The 25,559-nt window shown below is 44.4% G+C and overlaps 1 protein-coding gene across 8 annotated transcripts in view; it reads left to right on the top strand.

Annotated features, from left to right (window-relative positions):
- Positions 1-664: 664 nt before the first annotated feature.
- The window catches only part of PCBP2 (poly(rC) binding protein 2), a 68,640-nt gene continuing 43,745 nt past the window's right edge, over positions 665-25,559 (top strand). For 4 of the 8 annotated variants that reach the window (XM_068267191.1, XM_068267190.1, XM_068267188.1 and 1 more), the window contains exons 1-2: positions 666-923; positions 24,605-24,751. In XM_068267191.1, the coding sequence (XP_068123292.1) occupies positions 24,683-24,751 (69 nt within the window). In that variant the 5' untranslated portion in view covers positions 666-923; positions 24,605-24,682. Of the gene's footprint in view, positions 924-24,604; positions 24,756-25,559 lie in introns of all 8 variants that reach the window. The other 4 variants (XM_068267189.1, XM_068267187.1, XM_068267186.1 and 1 more) reach the window with 3 other exon arrangements.

The raw sequence follows: 25,559 nt of genomic DNA, 5'->3' as shown, positions 1-25,559 counted from the left end.
AGGTTAACAGTTCCGTGCTCTGGCAGATACAGGGTTAATACTCCGAATCAGTATGTCAATGACACCATATTGGTACTCTCAAAACAAGATAGACCACTGGCGGCCATCTTGAAGCGTGCCCTCCCCAACAGCAGCCCACGCCGGAAACATCACCGCAGCCATTTTGTATCTCTCAAACCCCTCATCAATGCTCTCCAGCTCTTCACACCAGCCATTTTAGCAGCTGCGGGCAGAGTGTGCTGCGCTGCACCGTCCCCCGCACTAGTACAACAATAACGATCAGAACAGTGACGTCCAGGCGCAGAAACACGCGCAGTCTCTTCAATATCTGCACAGATGCGTCGCTGAAATTATAAGCGCGTCACGCGCCTGCGCCGCCATCTTGCTGCTCGCACGTCACGCTGGTGTACATTCTCTATCATGGAGGTGTAGCAAGATGGCGCCACCACCTCAGGGGCAATATGCACTCATATGGTTGTGTGGTGAAGCGGGCAGAATGCTAAATGCAACCCGCTCTCCGCAAACAACGGCCAGCGCGCCTACAGACGAGATACTTTCACTAGCGTCCTGCCGCTTTCCGCATAGCCTCCATAATGACTGCCTGCAGCGCCCTCTAGCTGGCGGCGGTGAGAAGCGCAGACTTCCGGCGAGGGCGGGTTGATAGCGCCGCGCGCCTCCTTTCCCCCTCCCAGAGCAGCAGAGGCAGCAGCAGAAGCCGCAGCTCCCGCCAGCCCCTCCCGCCGTCGCCATTCCTCGCCCGCCCGGCTCTCTCCTTCCCTCCCTCCCCGGGGCCTCCTCGCCACCGGACCGCTCCTTCCTCCCCATTCCTCCCTTGTTTTTCCTCCCCCTCTCTTCCCTTCCCCGGTCTCCGTCCCGCTCTGTCCTCTCTCTCCTCACGGCGGTCACATCTCGTCCTGTGTGAGGTAAGCAGCACCGCGCTGGCTCCCGACCATTCCCAGGCCGCGCTCAGGCTCTGCGCCTCAGGAGGGCCGCGCTCATTGTAGTGCAGGCGCCATGTGAGGGGACCGCACTTCCCCTGGCCGCCCATATTAACCCGTCCGGGCCGGAGATCAGCACCACGTGACCCGCAGCAGCCTGGAGCCTTGAGCGGGGACAGGCTCCCCCTATAGGGCCCTATTCTTCCTTATGCTGATGGCCTTGCTTTGTTAGCTGTGACCTCTCATGTAAAATCATTGTAGTTCTTTGTATTGGCAGAGAGAGGTGAGGTATGCTGTTAGGGCTTCCAGTGCAGGTAACATGCACTTTAAAATTGACCTTCAATCAAAAGTTTGCAAATATAAAATGTTAAAACAGTGGCTGTCAAGAGATGGTACTTTTTTGTTTGGTTTATCTTTTATTTGGATGTCGATTGGTGGATGTTTGATTGGTTAAGCTTGTTAATCTGTAGCTTACTGTCTTTGATTGGACTAATAATACAGACTTCCAGTTCAGCCCCCACTGTCTAGATATTTATTACTATGAGAAAAATCGTAATGCTCTAGTGGTCATGTAGTGCAGTGTTTCTCCATTGGTATGTACCCCTTTTGAAAGCCTCTGTTCACCAAGTACCTCCTGGTATGTTAAAGTAATCTCATGTACCCCTGACACTGATATATTTAATAGTGGTACGTTGTAAGGTGCTATTCTATTTGAGGGGACCCAGCAGGATACCTCATAGGGAAATTCTGCTAAAATGATTGCGTGATTTGAGAACTGTTCCCTATGAGGTTTCCCTATGAACTGTGGCTGGATAGTTTAATGGTTAAGGGCTCTGTCTGGGATGACATGCTTTACAGCTTGAGAAAGGGCAGATAGCCCAAAACAACGGAGCTTTCGCTGGCTGCTTGTTCATCATTTTTTTTTTAATGATTTTTGATACTAAATAAGAGCTATTTTTATTGAAGACGGCGCTGACTCATTGGAACATTTGCTTGGGAAGACACCTGTAGTGCACAGGTGACTGGAGTGGAGAACACGTCCAATCCTTTCCTCGGTCCACTATAGGTGCTTGCTACACATTGCTTTGAAGGGCTCTGACACAGGCGAACTGGGTTAAAATTTCGGCTCTGCCTGTTCAGTAAGCCAGCGCCCATTCAGTAGGAGACCTTGGGCAAGTCTCCCTAACACTGCCACTGCCTATAGAGCTTGTCCTAGTGGCTGCAGTTCTGGTGCTTTGAGTCTGCCAGGAGAAAAGCGCAATAGAAACGATGTTGTTCCCTATGAGGGTGCCCTAAACTAGACTAGCACCCATTGTAATAGTTTTATAAACAATTTCCAAGTGTTTACTATTGTTTAGTTAGCTATAATTTTAATTTAAGGATTTATCACTTTAAAATTAACTAGATCAAGCCTGAGTACTCCCTGGGACCATCATATGTAGTACCCCCTGGGGTATGCATACCACATGTTGAGAAGGTAGAATGTAGAGGATAGAGGGGCAGGCTAGCTGTGGTACGTGGTCTTGCAAAGACTCAGACATGAATTAATAGCGACTGAACAAGTGGTCATCTTGGCTGCTGTTATGTAGAGCCACTCTTGTGATCTGTGACCTTACAGAAGTGCTTGCATGTATTCTGGATATTCTAGGAAACTTATAAGTATCTGCAGCTTTCAGTGACCTAAAAATACTTTTACTGGAAAGCAGAGTGGACTTTGTGGTACTGTTATATTTGTAAAAGAAATTTCAGTTGCCGGAGTTTGCAATGGGCATGTTTTTGGAAGCGTTTACTTGATTTCTATTGTTTCTTGCAGACAAAACTGTTGTGGGGCCGCCTGCAGCTCAATGTCCCATTTTTTAGCAGCTATAGGAATGCTCTGCCGTGTCAAGCATTTCTTCATACTGTTAATGGCTCATGATGGTGTTAGTGAAACCATTTTTTTTTATATATTTTTTTTTTAGTCGTGGGGGTTACTTATCAAAAACAACGTTTTCCATGTTGGAACTTAGGACTGAGACCCACGGGAGTAGTTTCAGCCACACTTGGGTATCGCAGACGATTTCTAAAGCACAAGGCTAATAAAAATCAGTGGAGGTGATATTGCATAACCAATCGCAATTTCCCTATATCACATTTGCGGTTTTGCTGCATTATTGGATTATTTGTGCTTCAATGCAAAGTAAAGGATTGCTGCACAATCACTGTACAAATCAATCATGTTAAATTCAAAAGATCTTTAAAATCACCAGAAATGGTTCTGAAAAATGCTGCTATATAATCACTACAAAAAGTGCTTGGTGATTGCTTTTTGCGATTTCTAGTGGGCCCAAGCCCTTAACCCTGTTTGGCTAGAGATTTCTGCTTGCATTCTGTCCCGATTATGCCAATTCAGTTTCCAGTAGAAATTTACATCAAAGGATAAACCTGTTTCAGAAACTGCTGATTGATTTACCAGCAGTTCTTGAGTCAGGTTTATTCTTATGCAAACTAATTTTACAGTAAAAACTGGGATTTGAATAGCTCCTATTTTTAGCTCCACACTAGTACTTGGAGACAGTGTGGAATAATAGAGCATATTTCCCCAAAGTAAGTGCTTTTTAGTGGTTGTTGGAAAGTTTGGTCTCAGGGCTACTTATAATATACGAACAAAACGTTTTTTTTTTTTTTTTGGTCACCATCCTACTTATAAGAATGAAATGGGGCTCACGATTTGGTTAAAAAGACCGTGTTCAACCAGTAAAAATAAAATGCGTAAAACACTTGGTGCATTTCTGTCCTGCACCTTCACATATTCCATTTGATCCAGGGGAAAAAGGCTCCCCGTATCTTGTCTTGACAATAGCTTCACCATCTAAGGCCTGGTCCACATTGTAAATCGCAAGCGCCGAGTGATTTTGAGTGCTTTTCTAAGCGCTTTCAGAGTGTTTTGTGCTTAGAGAAGCATTTGTGTAGCTTCCCCCCCCCCCCCCCTCTTGCTGACGTCAGTCAGGAAGTGAACACTACCCCCGAAACTGTATTTATTCATTAAAAGCGCTTGGGAAATTGCTTTTCAAAGCACTCTTTCAAGTGCTTAGCGATATCCCTATCCTTTCTATTGAAACGCAAACACTCTGAAAATGGCACAGGAGCCACATTTGCTATTGGATAGAAAGCTCATCGCTTATGTGAGAACACTCACATAAGCGAACACTACACAAGCGCTTTTAAGGCTATTTTTAAAATCGCCAGTGCTTAAAAAACAAAACAAAATCGTCCCTAATGTGAACAAGCCCTAAACGTTGGTGAATGTTGTGCATGTCTGCAGGTCTCCAGAGAAAATGTAAACATGCCTCCCATTCAGAGGTCTGACAGTCTTTTTTTTACTGTGCTATCACCTTAGGGCTGGTTCAGACGGACGCTTGCGGAGCGTTTACCGCAAGCGTTCGGACCGTCGCGGTAAACGCTCCCATTCAAGTGAATGGGAGCGTTTACACCGAGCTATTGCGCGCTTTTACCCGAACGCGGCGTTCGGGTCCCGATTTTCGCGAGCGTTCGGGCTGCCCCTGGAAGCAACATGTAGCTTCCAGGGAGCGGCCAACCGCGACGGCTAATGTTCCCCTACGGGAAAAAAAAAACGCGACCGCATCACGACGCGACCGAAGGCTACTGAAAGCCTGACCACGCACCTGCCGCAACGCCCCCAGACGCGACGCTACGCAGACGTCCGTCTGAACCAGCCCTTACTGTACTAGCCAGTATGGGGACAGCATCCTGCATCTGATCATTGTTCCACATTGCAGTGGCACTTGAATTTGAAAGACATCTGCCTATTACTGTGTTCCCAGCAGCCTTTTTTGCCAGAAGCTGCAAATGACTGATTTTCTTTGCCAAGGTGTCATAATGCAGCCCCCAATCTGTAGTAACGGGTGGTATGAAACTGGTATGGCTAAAAGCACTTTGCAACAAGAAAACTGAATTACTTGGGTGTGCTGGGACTTGGTTCCTTTTTGCTTTATACCCCACCAAGCTAAGATACATTTCTGGTGAGAGCACTTAGTGTAAATAGTCCAACAAGGTTTCTTTTAGTGATACAGAGCTGAGGTATGAAGTAGCTGTCTTGTTTTTTTATTTTTTGTTTTCTATAGACAGATGCCAGGGGTAGTAATTTGGGCTCTGACACCAGAACCTAAGGCTCCATTCACATGTAAAACCGCAAAATGCCGGCGATTACCACTAGCGTTTTGCGGGAGTGATTTTTTTCCACAATTGACGCGGAAAAATCACTAGACACTGCATCGTTTTAGGAGCGATCGCGATTAGTGGTGCTATGCATGCTAATCTCAAAACTCTGCATGTCATGCGTTTGCGGTTAACACTAACCGCCAAGGCGGCAGTGAGAGCACTACCATAGGCTTACATGGGCTAGAGTTTTTTAAAAACCGCAAATGTTTTGCGCTGAGCGGGAAATCGCACGATTCCCACTCAAGTGTGAACGAGCCCTAAAATTGATTCATGGAATGGACCACTACAGTCTAATGGGTATGTTTAAGGATGCTATGCTAAACGTGATCTAACTCAAAAGCTGGGTCTACACAGAGCGATAGACAGGTCTGATCTCGCCGAGGCCGATTCCCTGCTCGTTCCCCATGAGCGGACAATGGCAGGGAATCGAGCGGAAGATAAGCGACGGGGACGAGGGGGGATCGAATCTGACGCACAAGCAGGTACGCGGCAGTCGATCTGGCGGCTAGATTGCTCCGTGTAGATTAGGCTTCAATCCAAAATGAAAGCCACCTGTTCAGTCTGGTGGCATCTATGAATACATAACTCGTTCCTTTGTAACTTATTCAACTCCACAAAGATGTTTTGATCTGAGACTTATTTATGCGCTTTCAGTGCTATGATGATAAAACTACTGATTTCCATTGGTGTCCATACAAATTGTACAAGTCAGGACTTTCTGTTTCACCAATACAACACACAGCACAGAATGGAAATGTTTAAACAATAGCATTTAAGCGTTGTCATAAAAGCAATAATATGCCTATCTGATGCAGTGGACACTGCAGAGACGCTGAACAAGGGTTTTGTGCTGTATGATGACAGCATATCTGCTGTCAATGTGCACAGCACATGTCCATTTTAGTATACCATGTTTTAGGAGGAAATCAGGCCATCCTTTTTAGCAATGTGATTGGTCTTGTTTTTCTAGCACTTTTTTTTTTTTTTTCCCCCTTCTCCCCTCTCCAAAACTCAAACTGAGTTGGGCTCAGATTTCAGCTTTATGCTCTCTAAAGAACAAGTGGAGAAGTTAAAGTGGGAATACACGGGTCATCCCCGCCGCCGTCGATCGATTCCCGCTCGTCCCCGCAGGCGCTCCTTATCTTCTGCTCGATTCCCCGCTATTGTCCGCCCGCGGGCGGGGATCGAGCGGGGTCATCGGACCTGTCGGAAATTATCAATCGAGCCATCAGCGGCTCGATTGATAAGGAATAATCGCGCCGGATATGCCCAGCATCACACTGTGTGGGCTTAATCTGTCAACAGATGTTATCTTGTCTTTCCAGTAACACCCCATGCTAAAATGTAGGATGAACAGGGGAACTCGGGCAGTGAGTCACACAGATTATTCTGACAGAAATATATACTCATAGATTCTATCATTGCTGGAAGTGGTAGGTACGGTGAAATCAGTAATGCAGAGTGCTGTATTTGTGAGCTGATATTCCCTGAACAAGACTGGTCTGAAAATGCCAAAAGGGATTTCATAGGTCCGCTCATTGTCCTCAGGTGATTGGACACTAGCCTGTAGAACTTGTATACTATGAACACACTCTCATATTGCAGTGGAGTGGTAAAATTGGCCTATCACCGGCCAATCAAAATTGAATGTGTATGCATTCTTAAGCTAAGTATACACATGATTATCACCCATCAGGTTTTGGGTAATCATCCCTTGGATGACAAATCGGGGCCAGTGCTGTACAGACGCATCACTGGCCTTTAGGGCCCGTTCACACTGCACGCGTTTCCAGCCGCGTTTTGGAAACGCGTGCAGGTGGCCAAAACGCACGACATCAGACATTGCATAGAGTGCAATGTCTGATGTTCACACAGCATGCGTTCCGGACCTGTGCGGTCCGGGAACGCATGCTGCACGCAGATTTTACAAAAACGCGCGGCTGTCCCATTCACTTTTCAGTGATGGGATCAGCCACGCAACGCATATGAACGCGGACATGCGTGCGTTCGTACGCGTTGCGGTCCGCATGCGTTGCGGTCCGCATTTTGTAGTCTGAACGGGCCCTTAGGCATTCCATATTTATTGGGGGGGGGGGGGGTGATGTTGCTCTGAGTAGTTAAGGATCCAACATGCTGATTTCTATCTGTGTATGTACCTTTTTGACCTGATCTCTGTGGGAAACAAAGATTGACAACTCCTCAAATTAGAGCCAGTGTGACCAGTAGAGGTTGTTGTGGTTCTGATTGGCAGATTTCCAGCAAGGGTGAGAGCAAGTCAGCTAAAAGGGGACCTAAACTGAGGGGATTCGGAGGTTTGCTCTTAACCACTTCACCCTAACTGGATGAAAATTTTCGTCCAGTTAGGCTGCGCGCACTCCCGCGGGGCCCCCCGTGTGCGCTCCCGCTGAGCTGCCCCCCCCCCCCCCAACAAAAGCCGACAGCGTCTCTTCAAACGCTGCAGCTTTTCTGAGATCAAAAAGTTCCCCGTCTTCATACTACTTCCGGGGAGCGAGATTGATTGCTCCGAGGACTTTTTGACTGTGGCCATCTTGTGGCCAAATAGAAAACTACACCAAAAAACACTTCGTATTGAATAAATACATTTTTGAACATTTAAAATCCCCTGTTTACCTCCCACATCAAAAAATACCCACAAACAAGTTTTAATAAAAAATAAAATAAAAAAATTACTATAATAAAAAAGTTACCTAAGGGTCTGAACTTTTTAAATATTCACGTCAAAGGAGTATACCAATATTAATAAATTATGGGCTTCTAAATAGTGATGGACGCAAATTGAAAAAATGCACCTTTATTTCCAAATTAAATATCGGCGCCATACATTGTGATAGGGACATAATTTAAATGGTGTAATAAGCGGGACAAATTGGTAAATAAAGTACATAGGTTTTAATGATGGTAGCATGTATTAATTTCAAACTATAATGGCCAAAAGCTGAGCAATTTTTTTCCATTTTTCTTAATATTCCTGTTAAAATGGATTTAGAATAAATTAATTCTCAGCAAAATGTATCACCCACAGAAAGCCTAGTTGGTGGCGGAAAAAAACAAGATATAGATCAACTCTTTGTGATGAGTAGTGCTAAAGTTATTGGCAAATGAATGGGAGGTGAAAGCTGCTCGATGTAAAAAAAAAAAAAAAAAAAAAAAAATCTCAACCCTGTAGGCTGAAGTGGTTAAACAATACCAGTTGCTTGTCAGTCCTGCTGATCTATTTAGCTGCAGTAGTGTCTGAATCACACACCTGAAGCAAGCATGCAGCTAATCAGTCTGACTTCAGTCAGAGCACCTGATCTCCATACTTGTTGAGGGGCTGTGGCTAAAAGTATTAGAGACACAGGATCAGCAGTAGAGTCAGGCAACTGGTATTTTAAACAGAAAAATTCATATCCTTCTCAGTTTAGGTTCCTTTTTAAGAAATTGGTCTGCTTGAGCATGCTTTTTATTGAAAAATAAAAAAAATGTGGTTCTTATTTGTGTGTGTATGACAGACGTAAGACATTTTACCTGAGCTGCGCTTACCTTCTAAAATTGCTTCTAAGAGCCAGCTTCTGGCAGAGAATACAACTTAGGGCTCGTTTCCACTATCGCGAATCTGCATGCGTCCAACGCATGCAGATTCGCACATGTAATGCAAGTGGATGGGCCTGTTTCCACTGTAGCGTTGTTGAGGTGCGTTTTTTTCAGCGGTGAAAAAACGCACAAAAGAGCCAACGAATTCGCCTGAGAGTGGAACGCATGCGAATCGCCGCTAATGTATTTAAGGGCTCGTTTCCACTATCGCGAATCTGCATGCGTCCAACGCATGCAGATCCGCACATGTAATACAAGTGGATGGGCCTGTTTCCACTGTAGCGTTGTTGAGGTGCGTTTTTCAGCGTGAAAAAAACGCACAAAAGAGCCAACGATTTCGCCTGCGTCGGGAATCCGTGCGAATCGCCGCTAATGTATTTAATAGTAAAAACGCATGCGTTTGTTACATGCGTTTTTACCCGCGATTTCGCGTGCGATTTCGCACCTTTTTCAATTTTATTTAGCCCTGGCAGTGTCATGGTTAATTTCGCATGGCACCCTGCCATGCGAAATCGCGGGTAAAAACGCATGTGGAAACGCATCCGCATGCGTTTTTACAAGCGTCGGAATGCGGCCGAAATCGCGTCGCAACAGTGGAAACAAGCCCTAATAGGAAATTCGCATGCTGTTTTGGTATGCGAATTTTCATGCGAATTCGCATGCAATCAATGGAAAAGCACACCGGCATTGCCATGGTTAAATTCGCATGCATCATCCGTGCGAATTCGCACGAAAATTCGCATGCACACGCATGCAAAATTCGCATCTGCATGCGAATTTTGCCGCAGCGATTTCGCAACGCAATAGTGGAAACGAGCCCTAACAGCCTACATCCGTTCCAGATGGCGAACAGTGCTACTAGAAAGCTTCATGCCAGGAGGAGACGCTCAGGGCGCATGCTATTAATCAGGCAAACTATGTCCTGTGCTTGGGGATATATGGTGTACACCGAGGAGAATCTTCTGAGCCAAACCGTGCAAAAACAGTGAAGTTTTGTACAGACACTTCAAAGGGAAATATTTCAGCTATTGGTACAGATAGCCTTAGATGCATATACCATAAGGAGGCTAAATATTTTGGCAAGCTTCAAATGGTTTTGTCCCCACATGGATCCACAGGCTGTTCCCAAACACGATTACACTTGTGCCTCCATCTAATGAAGCCCTGATTGGTGGGTGATACAGGTTGAGGCCGGCCCATGACCTCATCCCAGTGGGTGAAACCTGGAAGCGATAAGCCGCACCACACTATTAGCTGCTCAGTGGAGCAAACTTGAAGCTTTAGACTACAAGCGAAGTTCATATACTGCACTGACTGTCAGATTGAAGGTATCTGGAGCCTACCCGCAACGGTGATGAGAGCCGGCACGGGTGTGGTGCATATTCCACTGTGAGGTGTGTGTGTGTGTGTGTGTGTGTGTGTGTGTGTGTGTGTGTGTGTGTGTGTGTGTGTGTGTGTGTGTGTGTGTGTGTGTGTGTGTGTGGTGCGGGGGCAATTTTGGGCACCCGGAGTTGGGAGTCGTTGATTTCGTAAACTGAGGAGTCTGAGTCGGCTGATTTTACAAAATCCACATCGCTTTTAAGTATTAGACTAAGGAGTCGGAGCCATTTTGGGGAGCCGGAGTCGGAGTCGTCATGCTTTCATGAACTGAGGAGTCAGAGTTGGAGTCGGAAGATTTTTTGTACCGACTCCACAGCCCTGGTGTGGTGGGATACGCTATCCTAACAGTTATCGGTGTTCTTACCAGAATTTTTTTTTCCCAGCTGAATGGCATGTAAAAGCAGGTCTGTGGAGTTGGTACAAAAATCATCCGACTCTTCATTTTATGAAACCTCTGACTCAGGTACCCAAAATTACTCCGACTCCACAGCCCTGTGTAAAAGTAGCCGGGGGGGGGGGGGGGGGGGATGCGGGGCCGGCACAAATCTGCTTGCAGCATCGGAGGTGGATGGGCCAATGACAGTCGGTTTATAGCTTTGCTGGTGCTTGGACGGTTATTGCCTAAAAGAAGGGGGAGGGGAGGGTTGTCATTGCTTTTATGGGTATGAGGTTCTACTCATCTTAGTTTTTGTTAACTCAAAGTTGTTTACTGTAACTGTATACACTTTTTTGATATGGTTTTTGGTTTTTTTATTTTATACCAGTCTGGCTTTATGGAACCCTCTCAAAGCACTGGCTGAATAGTGTAATGGTGAAGGGCTCTGCCTCTGACACAGGTGACCCGGATTTGAATCTCAGCTCTGCCTGTTCAGTAGGCCAGCACCTATTTGGTGGGAGACCTTTGGCAAGACTCCGTAACACTGCCTCTGCCTATACAGCTTGCCCTAGTGGCTGCAGCTCTAGTGCTTTGAGTCCGCCAGGAGGAAAGAAGAGCGTGATATAAATGTTCTGTGTCACTGTTATTGGCCATTGAGGAATTACCATTGGTTTGTGGATAACGAGAAGGCCGAGCTTGAAGTGAGAAGCCAGTTGCCTGGCAGTGTTGCTGATTGGTTTGGATGCAGTAGTGTCTAAATCACACACCTAAAACAAGTTTGCAGCTAATCCAGTCAGACTTCAGTCAGAACCATCTGATCTGCACACTTGGTCAAGGTCTGGCTAAAAGTGTTAAGGTCCATACCCACGACGCAATATATTTCGAACGCTCTACATCACGATAGTGTAACAAATATTTGTTAAGGCAGGGGTCACACTTGTCTGCTTTCGTACAAGCGAGTTTTCTGCACCGAAAAACTGATTTCAACTTAGAACTCATGTTAATTAATGGGATAAGGCCCCGTTTACACGTAATCAGTTAGTACGCATTTTTTTTCTTCTCCATGGCAGTGCATTGTGAAAGTCAGTTAAAACGTGTTGAGTGTGAACTGTGCCATAGGAAAACATGGGCATTACTTTGAAAATCAGTTGGCCTTTCAGTTATAACTGAGAGCAACTGATTAAAGGGGAACTTCAGCCTAAACAAAGATACTGTCATTAAGTTACATTAGTTATGTTAATTAGAATAGATAGGGAATATATTTTTTTACCCACCCTGTTTTTAAAAGAACAGGCAAATGTTTGTGATTCATGGGTGCTGCCATCTTTGTCATGGGGCAGCCATCTTTTTGGTTGAAAGGAGGTGACAAGGAGCATAAGACGCAGTTCCAACTGTCCTTTGTCCTGATAAGCCCTCCCAGCTGCATGCGCTAGGCTTCAAATGTTAAATTCAAAATCTCAACAAAAAAAAATTGCACCAAAACAGCAGAACGAGAACATCAGAAATCCCATCATGCTTTGCACAGCATCAGGGGAAAAATGCCCGGGCAGTTTTCTTCTGTGCAGCTAAAAATGAGGCTTGTATAAGAGAAACAAAGTTCTGATGCTGTAAAACTATTAAAGAAACACCAAGCCTTTTCAGTGCTGCTGAGTCGATTTTTAGTATGGAGGTTCACTTTAAGTGTAAATGGGGCATAAGGGCCTATTACCACTACACGCAGATTGGGTGCAGAATGAATGCAGAAAAACTGACTCCAATGAATGCCTATGGGAAAATCTGCATCAGAAAAACCTCGTTTACCCACTTAACGACCAGCCAACGCCGGTAGGCGGCGGCTGGTTGCAGTGGTTTTTCCATGGAAACGGCCTCCTGTCAGTTCACAGAGGGAGTCTCCGTGAACAGCCTGCGAGCCTCCGATCGCGGCTCGCAGGCGAAATGTAAACACCCGGGGAAGAAATCGTCGTCCAGTATCGCCCACAGTGATGAGGAAAGGGAGGACGGAATAGTGCTGCGGAGGGGGGCTTTGAGGAGCCCCCCGCAAGGCACAAGGCGGGGAGGAGTCTGATCGCCCTGCCTGCCACACAATCTGTGCTGGGGGCTGAAGAGCCCACCCAGCACAGATTATAGAAAATTACTGCGGTCCTTGAGTGGTTAATGGAAACAGGCCCATAGACATTCATTGAAGTCTGTTTTTCTGCATGTAGTCGAAACAGGACCTAAGTCACACTTAAATGCAGATTTTGCGCGCCAAAAAAAGAACATACTGCACATTTTGTCAGGTTTTTCTCTACAAATTACATTTAGCTACTGTAAGGCAGGGGCAACGCTTGTCTTTCAGTTTGCTGAAAAGTGTAGAAAACTGATAGACAAGCGTGACCCCTGCCTAAAGGTTTCATGATGCAGGCAATCGTTCATTTTTAAACCTCCATCTGGATGGCTCATTCCGATCCTTATTGGTTTTCATGGTAATTTGCTGCGATCATTTAAACGATCGTTCGTTTCCATGGTCGCTGGCAACGTTTGCAGATTAGGCTAGATGGATTGGGGAACACTGAATATGTTGGCACTTTATAAATGAATATTAATAATCATTTGTCAGAGATAACTGATACATTTAGCCATTGGTACATAGCTTTAGGCTGGGTTCACACTGCCATGAAAACACTCTGCTCACTAGAGCATAACTGATTAAGACGTGCAAGCAAATCCTATGTGAGGCAATCGGATCTGTTCACATCCATGTCCATTCAGAACAGATTAGTTCATTCAGTTCTGATAAGCGAAATTGACAGCTGTGTGGTAAGAGATAATTGCTTATCGCCGATAAACTCTGTGGACGCCTATGAGAATTTCACCCATTTTACTCACCTGTCTTCCGTCATCTCTGTTGCTGACACATTTGCGTCCATCGATCAGATCTACTGTAGGAAAGAGGCAGTATACAGATTGGAGTCCCTGGCAGCACCAATATGGGGCTCCCCATTGGATTACAACAGAACAATGGGAATTCCCTCCCTTCCTAGGGAGTTTTCTCATTGGTCCACTGAGTAGGTGGATCAGTGAGTATCCTCCCTGGTGGAGGGAGGATTCCCATTAATCTGTTGCAATCCAGTGGGGAGCCCCATAATGCTTCTGCATTGCTCAATGATAGATTTATTTATAAAGCACCAACATATTTCGCAGCACTGGACATTAGATTGGGTTACAGACCATATTTAGGTGTGACATACAGCAATATGACAATACAGGAATATAAGAAAAACCAGATCACACAGCACAGTGTGAGTACAAGGTAATGCTTAGTCACTGGATGGGAGCATGGAGATTAGGCAAGTTGAGTTCACTCAAATGCATAGCATGGGTGCACAGTAATGGAGGTGCATGATCAGGTAGGACACAAGAGGACCCTGCCCAAAGAGGCTATAGATGACCAGTTCTGTTCAGTTCACAGAATGGGTGCGTGCACATCCAATTTTACCACCTCGATTTTATTATGAGCGTTTACCGACACAACCTGTTGATAGTATTCAGAATTATAACTAGGGTTATACAGGTGGCAGCCATTAGCACTTCCTCCTTTGCCGGACACCACCTACTCCACCAGTTTGCCAGATTCTGTCCTGGGAATATAAAAGGAAGGGAGGGGTTCCTCCTATAAATGTAAAATATTTTATTTGTCATCATGCAGCTGAAAAAAAGGCTGCTATTTATTATTATTATTTAGAAAATAGATTTTATTTTGTATTTTTAATTTGGGTCCACTTCAACTATTTTGTTTGGATTGCTGATGCTTAGAATTAAATTTTGTATTGGACCATTGCAAAAAAAAGTTTGCAAGCTCCCTCTAGTAACCACACAAAGCAGACTTCTTGCCAGGATCTGAGCGTTTCACATTATACTGACAAGACGGAGCTTTGATGTATGCTAGTTACATCATCTTAGGCGTTTCTTTATATTTCTGCAAGTGAAGATTGGCTTTTACTTAAATAACAAACTGAACACTGAGGCAGGGGTCACACTTGTCTGTTTTCTGCACAGAAAAACATATTTAAACTGAGAACTAATGTTAATCAATGGGCTAGTTCACACTTCAATGTGTTTTTCAAATACAGAAAAAATGGACATCACGCAGCATAATTTTTGCACATTGTGTGCATTTTTCTTTAAGTTACTTATAGCTGCCATGAAAATCGTGTCATTCTGCATACAAACACATCCTATTGACCATCCCTACCTGTTAACATAAGTTGGTTGGCTGCAGATGCAGGGCTGTGGAGTCCGTACAAAAAACTCTTTTTTTTTTTTCTTCAGTTTATGAAACCACTGACCACCACGCAAAATGGCTCTGACTCTGACTTCTCGACTCCTTAGTCTAATACTTATCAGGGCTGTGGATTTTGCACAAAATCGACTCAGTTTATGAAATCTCCGACTCAGGGTACCCAAAAATTGCTCCGACTCCACAGCCCTGTGCACATGTGCAGGACCAATCCCTATTTACTAGCACCTTTGATCATTTAACGAATAACATTTTTTGGCGTCCGTCAGAAGCTTAATTCTTCAGCATCTTTTTTTTCTTTTTAGGTTGCAATCTGCCTGTTGGCATAACTTCAAGGTTATGGTCACACTGCATTGTTACTGTGCAGTTCAACTTTTATGAAATGTTGTGGTGCGATAGAAAAATGGCATTGCAGCATATTTGTAAAGTGTGAAAGGAGCCTTAGATATGCCTTTCCTAGCAGTAATCACTTGCCATTGTTACAATTCCGTCAAATATATGAGCCTGTTTTTTGTTGGTGTCAAAGCAAATATTCCTGGAATCCAAAACATTTTAGTACAAAATGTTATCAGCTGCACCAGGTTTTTTTTTTTTTGTTTGTTTTTTTTCAAATTCTTTCAAAGTCCATGAGTTGTGTTTTTTGTGTTCTAAATTCACATGACATGCATGCATTAGCTGCACATGGCACATACAAGGCCCTTGGTGCAACTACCACCTGGACCCCTCACTCTATAGCTGTCCGGTCCCAAAGCTGTAGAAGTCCGTGTGAAACCACATTGACAAATGTAGACTTGCTATTGTTACCTTCTGCATGCCAATATTGAAAACGTGTAAAATGGGAAAAAGCAGGCGGTGTGGTATGAGGATTATTGCACTGCACAGTCTATGCGACATTCAGAGTGCAGGGAGTGTATTGCGGTAGAACAGTTGCGGCAGTGTAATGTTACTGCTAAACACAAATGTTAACATTAAGAGTGAAGCATACTTTTCATTGGCTATGCTTCAGTGCACCAGATGGAACACAAGCATCCATTGCATTCCTACCGTGACAGGGAATGTGGCCTTAACTGATTTATAAGCAGTACATTAAACCATGGAAAAGATCACCCACACACTTACAATCTTGACATTACTATTGGGACATGCTCTTCCCAATGGACTTTTGGAACATTGCATGCTGGGAGATGTAGTCCATTAATGTGACTTCATCTCCCAAACTTCATTGTGGCGGCATGCTACAAGTATTTCAAACTGCTGCGGCAGGAATAAGATGGGAGGACAACATATGTGAAGGTTGATGCCTGCTGCTCCCTAAGGCCCCATTCACACTTGAGCGGGAATCGCTCAGCGCAAAACGATGGCGGTTTTTAAAAACAGCTAGCCCATGTAAGCCTATGGCAGTGTTCTCACTGCTGCGTTTGTGGTTATGTGTTGACCTCAAACGCGTAACATGCATCGGTTTGCCGGCGATTAGCATGCATAGCACCGTTAATCGTGATCGCTCCCAAAACGCTGCAGTGTCCAGTTTGTTTTTGTTTTTCCGCGTTAAAAATGGAAAAAAATCACTTTTGCAAAATGCTGGTGGTAATCGCTGGCGTCTTGCGCTTTTAGGTGTGAATGGGGCCTTAGGGGGTTTATCCTATATAATAATGAGCATGTGTCTCTGCTTCCCCTGTCCCTCTGTCTGTGCATTTGTGCTACTGTGCATGTGTAGCACGGACAGCTCTTGGGACAGGGGGTTGGGCGGAGGTGTGCGAATTCGTGCTGACATGTGGCGGTGGTCACAGGGCTGTGAGGAAAACCTAGAGCCCGTTAATTTTAACCGGCTTAGGTCTATTAGTTTTGTATAATTTAACCCTTCGACATCCAGTATTTATTTTTTTTATATACAAAAGCTGTTAAATGTCTTGCCCAAATCCACATGTGCCAAAGTCCAAATTGGCCAGTAGGTTTGTTGTTAAGGTGCAAATACATCTGAGATGATTGAGAATTACACTATTATGAAACAATTGTGCTAATTATGAAAATCTATTGGATAGTGTACTGGCTAGGGGCTTTTCCTCTGACACCGGACACCAGGTTTCACATACCGGCTCTTCCTCTTCAGTAAGCCTGCACTTATTCAGTGAGGAGACCTTGGGCAAGACCCCCTAACACTGCTACTGCCTGTATAGCATGCCCTAGTGGCTGCAGCTCTGGCGCATAGAGCCCACCATGAGAAAAGCAAGATATAAATCTTCTATAAAATGGATTAATTAAATCTTGCAGTGAAAGCATTTGGTCTAATTTCAAGCTGCATAGATTTGCACATTCTGCATCAATTTAGAATTGCTTGCATATTTCAAGTAAAGTATAAAGTTGGCACTGAGACATACTTTGTACTAAAGCTTTGTAGACATCAGTGGCACAGGAGTATGGGAACACAAAAATACCTATAGATGTCCGCTACAGGCAGTAGTTTTTTTTGTATTAAGCTTTTAGAAATGTGTGGTAGAGGCCTGCATTGGGTTGGGTACCCGCTGGTTACCTGGATTGCGGGTTGAGTTGGGTACCCGGTTTGATCCCAGTCGGGTTGTGGGTATTGAAAGCAAGCAATCAAGCATAAGATAATTTTGTCAAAAGAAAAAAAAACACCACTAAACACTACTTTAGCTTTGTTTTGAGTATAAGAATAGGTTTCACTTACTTTACAGCCTTCTAGTGAGACTACCAATGTATATCCTACCTAATAATCCTCAAGTGTCCGCATGTCAGTGCCTTTGCGCTACTGTGCATGTCAAGCACTGACAGCCGTTGGGACAGGGCGGCTGGCCGGCGGGGTTGGCGCGTGCGAGGTGATGACTTGCCTACAGCCCGTTTTCAAACTAGTCACTAGTTTTATAATAAATTGGAAAAAGCAGGTCGGGTTGCAGGTCTGGAGGCCTGCATGTAGGTTGCGGTGCGGGTACCAGATTCACCAAAAAGCAGCTTGCGGGGTCTGAAAAATTAGACCCACGCAGGCCTCTAGTCTGGCATAGGGATGCATAAACACAGAACGCCTATAGACCATTACATTCAGGTTTTCTTTTATGCATATAGATGCATGTAGGGCTGTGGAGTCGGTACACAAATCATCCTACTCCTCAGTTTGAGTCCACTGACTCCAGGTACCCAAAAATTGCACAGACTCCTCGGCTTCAACTCCACAGCACTGGATGCATGGCTGTGGAGTTGGTACAAAAATCATCTGACTCCAGGTACCCAAAATTGTTTTGCATCCACAGCTCTGCATAGATGTCCATCTTTGTCCCACCTCTTAGCTATCATAGAGCTTTGTGTTTTGTGATCCTTAATTATATTGCTATGCAGTAGGAAAACAAGACTGGTATAGTTTTCTTTTGCAGCAGTGTTTCTGGGAAATGTAATCTGCTACTTTGTAGTAAATCTGGACATTCTGTTCTGAGACTACAGAGCAATAACTATAGTATTGCTTTTTGCATTTCAGAAACTGGTAAACTTGTCTTGGGCACCATGGATTTTATTTTGAAAATGTGCATTGATGGTGTACAAAATTTGCTGCTTAGTAGTACCACATAAGCAGTCATGTCCATACTTGATGTATCCCTTTTAAACTGTGGGTTTTAACTTTTCACTGTTCTAATCCAAAGTGGAGGAGTAGCATGTAAGTAATAGTTAAAGAACTCACAAGGCGAAAACGTGACGAAAACCTAAATCTATCTTTACTTGGGGCTTTTTCGAGCCCATAGAAGTCATTGGGGTCCCTTGCTGCAGCTCCGGTCTTGTCTGGGGCTCACTAGCCGCCTATAAGGGTCTACGCTTGTGCACATGCAAATGCACGGCCCGCATCACCAGGAGTGTACTGCGCACTGTGCGCAGTGCTCTCTAGATAACGTGGCCATGTTTGAGGGCACACTCATGGGCAGAAGTACGATCCTTACTGCCTGCCAGCGGTACCACGGGAAGGATCGGAGGTGCGGCGAGGGACCCAGGAGACTTCTAAGGGCTGGAAGTAGCCCCAGGTAAGTAAAGATAAATTTAGGTTTTGCTTCATGAGTCCTTTAAAGACAAACTGCTGGGGTTCCTTTTTTTTTAATATCCCACATGCCCCAAGATATGCAAACACTAAAAAAATAGTCCATCCATTTTTTTTTTATTTTTTTTTAACAATATTCTAGTTTAGTGTCCTTGGAAGTAAAGGCCTGTAAACTTGTTAGATAGTATGTTGCCCAATGGGATCAGAACCCGATCCCTTGGGCAACAGCAATGGGCTGAGGATGTACAGACACCTTGCTAACCGGTCTCTTTCATTGTGGGTGTGCTATCTGCAGTGGTGCCTCAGACTTCTTTAATCTAGCGGTGGTACAGGCCTTTAGTCTTGTACCACTAATGTGGTCTGACTCCAGTGTGGGTGGGGCAATAACCTATCAGTATGATTCTGGGATGTGGGTGAAAGCCTGAGTAACATGAAAAATGTGCAGCAAGGAGTGCTGTCCATTATGCCACAGAGTTTAGATGACCAGTATGGCTGTGACGTTTCGGGACAGCCGCATTCGCTTATCAATTTGAAGTCACTTCATGGCTGGCTAATGCATTTCAATACTCATGGGCATCTTCACCAGAGCCTTATCAAGCACGCCACTGAGTTAGGGATATTTATACAGGATGCATGGTTTCTTCTACCCATAAGCCACTGCTTCATTAAAGGGGCCATTCGTTCTTCAGATCTTAAAGAAGTCTTAATGAAGAAAATGGAAGCAGTTTAACTTGCCTGAAGCTTCTTGCAGCCCCCTGCAGTCATCGTGTGTCCAAGCCTCCTCATCATGTCCCAGTGCACGGCAGCGGTCTGTGCAGGCGCAGTACAGGGAAATCGCTACTGCGCACACGCAGAATGCTACTGGCAATGGGAGCATGATTGAGGTGTGCATGGGTTGGGGCCGTCCATGCGCAGTGGCCTTCGGCTGGCCATGACCGGCCAGCTTTGAGGGGCTCATGGAAGAACAGCGTGGGCACAGGATGACTGCAGAGTGCTGCAAGAAGCCCCTAGGTAAGTTAAGGTGGACCTGAACTCTTACACAGGACAGAAGGAAAACAGAGGGAAATGCACCCTGTATGTATTTAGCGTAAAACCTATATTGCAGAATTTGTATCAGCTGTAACAAAGACATTTTTTTTTTTATAAGTTTATGATGCTGTTTCCCATCTTTTCTTGAGTAACCCGTTTAAGGTGCAATTATAGTTCATACAGCTTGTCCACAAGTCCTCTTCATGGATTACTTTCTATATTCAGATGTTAACCCTCCTGGCGGTCTATTAAAAACCACCAGGGGGCAGCGCAGCAGTTTTGTTTGTTTGTTTTAATCATGTAGCGAGCCTATGGCGATCAAGCCCGTCCGGAAATCCCGTGCAGAACAGGATTTCCATTAGGGCTTCCCCCGTCACCATGGCAAAGTGCTAGCTGCGTGTAGCAAAAAAAAAAATAATGCAAATCGGCCCAGCAGGGCCTGAGAAATCCTCCTGCGCTTACCGCCAGGAGGGTTAAGTTTTATATGGGTTAGGGGAGGCCTGTCTTATACTTGGTGCTGCATATTCAATTCCTCCTGTAAATAATTGGTTTATTGCATACATTGTACTGCAGAATGTGCTCCGAGTCTCATTGGGTTTTAAAGATTTTTTTCTTTAAATCCATATCTATATTTGAATAGTGATGTATTAAAATGGTAATAAAAATAGGCGTGTAAAATGCAAATATATGCAGGGCATAAGTAGTTTTACTTTATCGGCTCACTATATCAGAATCAGTCATACATTGTATATTTATACTAATGCATTTGCTGGGACCAGGGGACTGATCTTACTCAGCTTGTCTCTTGTGAATGGTATTTCAAATTGACTTTTAATGAATACGCCTCCGGTGGTCTAGCTAAATGAGTAATTTACGCCGATATGTTTTTTACTTTGTGCTCAATGAGATGGACAGTAGAATGATTTCACTACTTTAGAACCTTTTAAATCCTGCTGCTTACCATGCATGAATTTTCTGCAGGACTGGTGATCCTGTCGATATAACACCAATAAAGCGCTTAGGAGCACAGTTAGGGCAGAGTCAGTTTGCTGCTTATGAGATTTTTACATGTAGTGGTTTTCAACCACCAATTTTGAATACCTACCTGTATGTACATTTGTATTAACGCCCATAGGCAGTAGGTCCTCAATCTACTAAGCATCCACACAGGAAGCTACCTATAGAAGGGCAATATGAGTCATTCTAAATGATCATTGTACATTATTCAGAATTAGTTAAAACTGTATTCACTACTGTGCTATGGCTAAGCAGTTTCTGAAAAATTTGCATTTGTTTAGCAGTCTTTTTCGCTGGCGCGCTAAATGAGATTCCAGTGTTCTCCCCAGAATTTTTTTCCAGCCGGGTGGCATGAAATAGTAGCCGGGTGGCATGAAAAAGTAGCCGGGTGGGGCAAGATGAGAGAATGCAGGGCCGATGCTTCTGTGTGCAACTTTGCTTACAGAATATACAGAATAGGAGGAAGTCAGCCAATGACAGCCGGGTGCTCACCAAAACTAGCCGGGTGGAGCACCCGGCTAAAAGAGCCTGGGGAGAACACTGCTGTTTGCTACTGGGTGAGGAAGTAAACTAATACTAAGGGCAGAGGGAGAGTTACGCTGGGTCGGGAGAGGTTGGCACCAATCTGGGTGGAGAGGGGGACATCTCTTTTGGGAAAGAGTAACATTGTGAACGCTCCCACAATGCTACAGGCAGCACATTAGCGATTTTAAACTAATAACAACTGCAGTATTATTGCTACCATAAGGTAACATTGTCATAGCACTTTGCTGATCACTGGCGATCAGCAAAGAGCTGGAAAAACCCCTGAAAAGCATTCCAGTGTGAATGGGGCCTTGGTGCCATAGCCCTATCATCACATGCATGACTGACAATGACCAGATAACATGCCCGGTGCATGCTATGTGCATGACTCCTGCTGCTGGACATACACTAGGAGCCAGAGAAGAGTGCTGACTAATCACACAGGCAGCACCAGGGGTGGTAAGAACCCCAGTAGGGACTTAGTAAAAACGATGCTAATTTTAAGCACAGTTCTCTGTGAGCATATAAGTTAGATTGTCTTTATAATGCTTAGTACACACAATGCAATTTTCTGTCAGAATGACAGTCGAATCGATTATTTCTGACAGGTCTGATCTGATTCTCGATCATTTTTCTGATTTATTTTGTATAGACGTGATTAGAAAAGCGATTGGGAATCAGATAAGACGTGTTGGAAATAACAGATTGGACCGTCAATCAGAGAAAATTGCATTGTGAACTAAGCATAACAGTTGAGACCAGGCAGGCTAAACTGAACATTTAGCCATCCATGTGCAGATTCTGAAAGCTGGAGAATCAGGGGTTAATTTAAACTAGAGAAAGACATTTGGTGTTAGATTACAAAGGTGTGTGTGTGTGTAGTGAGATAGGAGGCTGAGTGAATGGCTTCTCCTGCAGCTGGCTGTAAACTGCTCCTTATAGCTCTCATGACACATCCCTGGTAGTGTAAATTCTCAATGCTTGAACAATTTGGAGTAAATAAACATTTTGATTTGTTAATGAGCGGCCCACAGACACATTAAAGCTTATCTGATGAATGGAAGGGAGGGGGAGAGGAAGGGGCTTTGTGCTTCTGCACTGACAAGGGGAGGAGGAGAGCGTCTGCCATTCCAGTGGCCCGGGAAATAACTTACTCACCATAAGGAATAGAGCCATGCAAGTCAGTCTCTGCTCCCTCGGTGTACGCCCCGCCCTCCAGCTCCTTCAAAGCTCCCGGGGTCACACTCCTCTGCTCTGTGCTGTTACGAGCTTTCCCCGCCCCTCTTCCATGCTGCTGATAGGAAGAAGCTGAGAAGGAGGGGGAGATCATGTCTCTGACTGACAGCGTGGGCTGTCTGCTCTGCGTTGACATTGCTGCTGAACTGAATAGAAAAGTGAAGATCAAAGACCTTCAGCCAGCCATGGAAGGAGGCTATAAATAACGTCCGGGCGGTAAAAGCATTTACCCGGGCGGCCCGCCCACTTAAATGGCTCTAGGGAGAACACTGAGATTCAGTTGTGCAAAAAAGATCTCTGTACAGTTATTAGTGACCTCTATGCAGTACATTGAGGATCTTATCTTTACCTAGCTTTAGGCCAAATGAAACCACAGAACAGTATACCAGCTTATCATAGGTTTAGTTTTTATTGGTGGTGTTTTGAGTGTTAAGGTACATACACACAGCGGATTTTTCCAAACGACCCGTCGTTTGGACGTGAAATCGGGTGTGTGTACAGTCGGTCGTTTAGCTGATAATGCTGGTTTTGACGGATCCATCAAAACCAGCTTTATTAGCTGAACGACCCCGCTGTACACACACCTGATTTGACGTCCAAACGACTGGTCGTTTGGAAAAATCCGACGTGTGTGTGAGCCTTTATTCTGTAAGCCACTGAAAAGTCAATTATCCCAAAGTTACGTAGACATCAGCTTTACTAATCTGGTTGCTCTGGGTTATGTGCTCAGTAATGTTGCATTGACTAAGGGCTGGTTCAGACGGACGTTTGCAGAGCGTTTACAGCCAGCGTTCAGGGCTTGGTGTTAAACGCTCCCATTCAAGTGAATGGGAGCGTTTGTACCAAGCTTTCAAGCGCGTTTACACAAACGCGGCGTTTGGGTCCCGATTTTCCCTGGCGTTCAAGGAGCCCCTGGAAGCTACATGTAGCTTCCAGGGGAGGTTAACCGCGACGGCTAATGTCCCCCTAGGGGAAGAAAAAACGCGACCGCATCCAAACGCACACGAACGCTGCTGAACGCGACGCCAGCAAACGCAACGCCTCCAAACGTCCGTCTGAACCAGCCCTTAGATGCTGGGTTGGCATCACATAATTTGGGCGGCTTTCAAAAATGGGATAGTCTGAAATCTGTGCCACATGTGGTGTAGCTGCATACTAGAAAGGATCAAGTGCTTTTAAAGGGTTTAACTTCTTTGTATGTGGGTAACCTCATCTGCAGATTAAGACCCTGGTGCGCAAATCCTTTTTAAGAACTTTTGTTTGTGTGTTGTCCAACTGCTGTGCATACTTGTTTTTAGTACTACTGCTTAAATTGAATTCAGTACATGCAAAAGTGTGTAGTAGCAGTAGTGTCGAACAGTGTTAGCTGTCAGTAAAAGCAAAACGTTTAGAATCTGGATAACACCATTTATTGGCTAACTTAAAAGAATTAGGAGTAAGCGTTCAGCTATTCAGCCTTTATCAGACTTTAATCCTGTATGCTGACAAGATGTTAGCCAATAAGTGCTATCATCCTGATTCAAATGTCTTGCTTCAGAAGTGTGTATACAATTTTATTTTGTTTTATTTATTTTTTTGTCAGCCAGATTTTGTTGGCGATTGTTCTTGAAAACCTAAGTGAGGGCTGCTTCATACTCGAGCGATTTGCTGATTGCCAGTGATTAGCAAAGTGACGCTGCTATTGTATCCCTATAGGATCATTCTTACTGCAGCATTTGCGATTTGAACAAATCACAAACATGCTGCATGCAGAGCTTTGGGGGCAGTTGCATTGTGAATCTTCTGTTGAACAGGAATAAAACCACAAATCTGCTAAATTATGATTTGCGTTCAGTGTGTGTGATCCGTGAGGGAGAGAACATTATTCGTCCCTCTGTTAAATAAAAAGTTGATCTAGCACATTTATTGTTTAAATAAGATATTCTTAATGGGACTGATTTAATTTTTTTAACGCTAAGTATTTTTCTCCTTTCTAGTCTCGTCTTATCTTGTGACCAAAGACTACGTTGTACATCTTCTCACTGTTGCCCTGACTTAACAGAACTATTTTCACCATGGACACCGGTGTCATTGAAGGCGGCCTGAACGTTACCCTCACCATCAGATTGCTGATGCATGGGAAGGCACGTATATAATCCTGATTACTAAGCAATACCCTTATGTACATATTAAGCAATTTTATAGATGTCCCCTATACAAATATTACTTTCCAACAAATGTTGAACAGTCTGTTGTGTAGGCCTGATTGGGCTGCCTCCATGGTATTCTCATACAAGTGAATGTTTCTCAGATAGAGCAGCGGTTCTGAAATGCTATAGTTGATGCATAGAAATAGTACAAATTGGTGCCCATATACTGTGCTCTCCTTTTTATATTGAGAGCAAACCTCATGCAGCTTATTTTCACATCATTTGAAGTGGACCTGAATTAAAAAGGAATACCATTGATACCAACGGTGTCAATGCCTAAAACATAAATATTCATGCTCTAATGAAAATGCAGAAAAATAAGCTTTTACTTTTCAGAATGTACCTCCATATGCTGGTTGGAAAGTCATTCGCCAGCCTGGTCCTTTTTCCAGCCCCTCCCCATTATTAGCTGTGGGAAAATACACCTACACACATTTTTTTTTTGCCTCCCTGTGACGCTGTGTGACCCTGAGCATTCTTCTCTCTCATAAGAGGAAATAAAAAAATAAAGTGTGTATGTGAATACCACTAAGCTTTCCAGGGCACTACTACGTGAATTACGTGTCTGCACTTTGAACCCCCTTCATGGCTAAATACCTAAAGGAAAAAAAGCCTCTATTAAAGATTTAAAATAATTGTGTGTATCTGAGATTCAATTATTAAAGCATTTATTCTTACCTGGGGCTTCCTTCAGCCCTTAGAATGCTGACTCCTCCGCCATAATTATGGGCCGCTCTGATTG

This window comes from Hyperolius riggenbachi, chromosome 2 (assembly GCF_040937935.1).
Source record: "Hyperolius riggenbachi isolate aHypRig1 chromosome 2, aHypRig1.pri, whole genome shotgun sequence".
Classification (NCBI taxonomy): domain Eukaryota; kingdom Metazoa; phylum Chordata; class Amphibia; order Anura; family Hyperoliidae; genus Hyperolius; species Hyperolius riggenbachi.
This window is presented reverse-complemented; position numbering and strand designations above follow the sequence as displayed.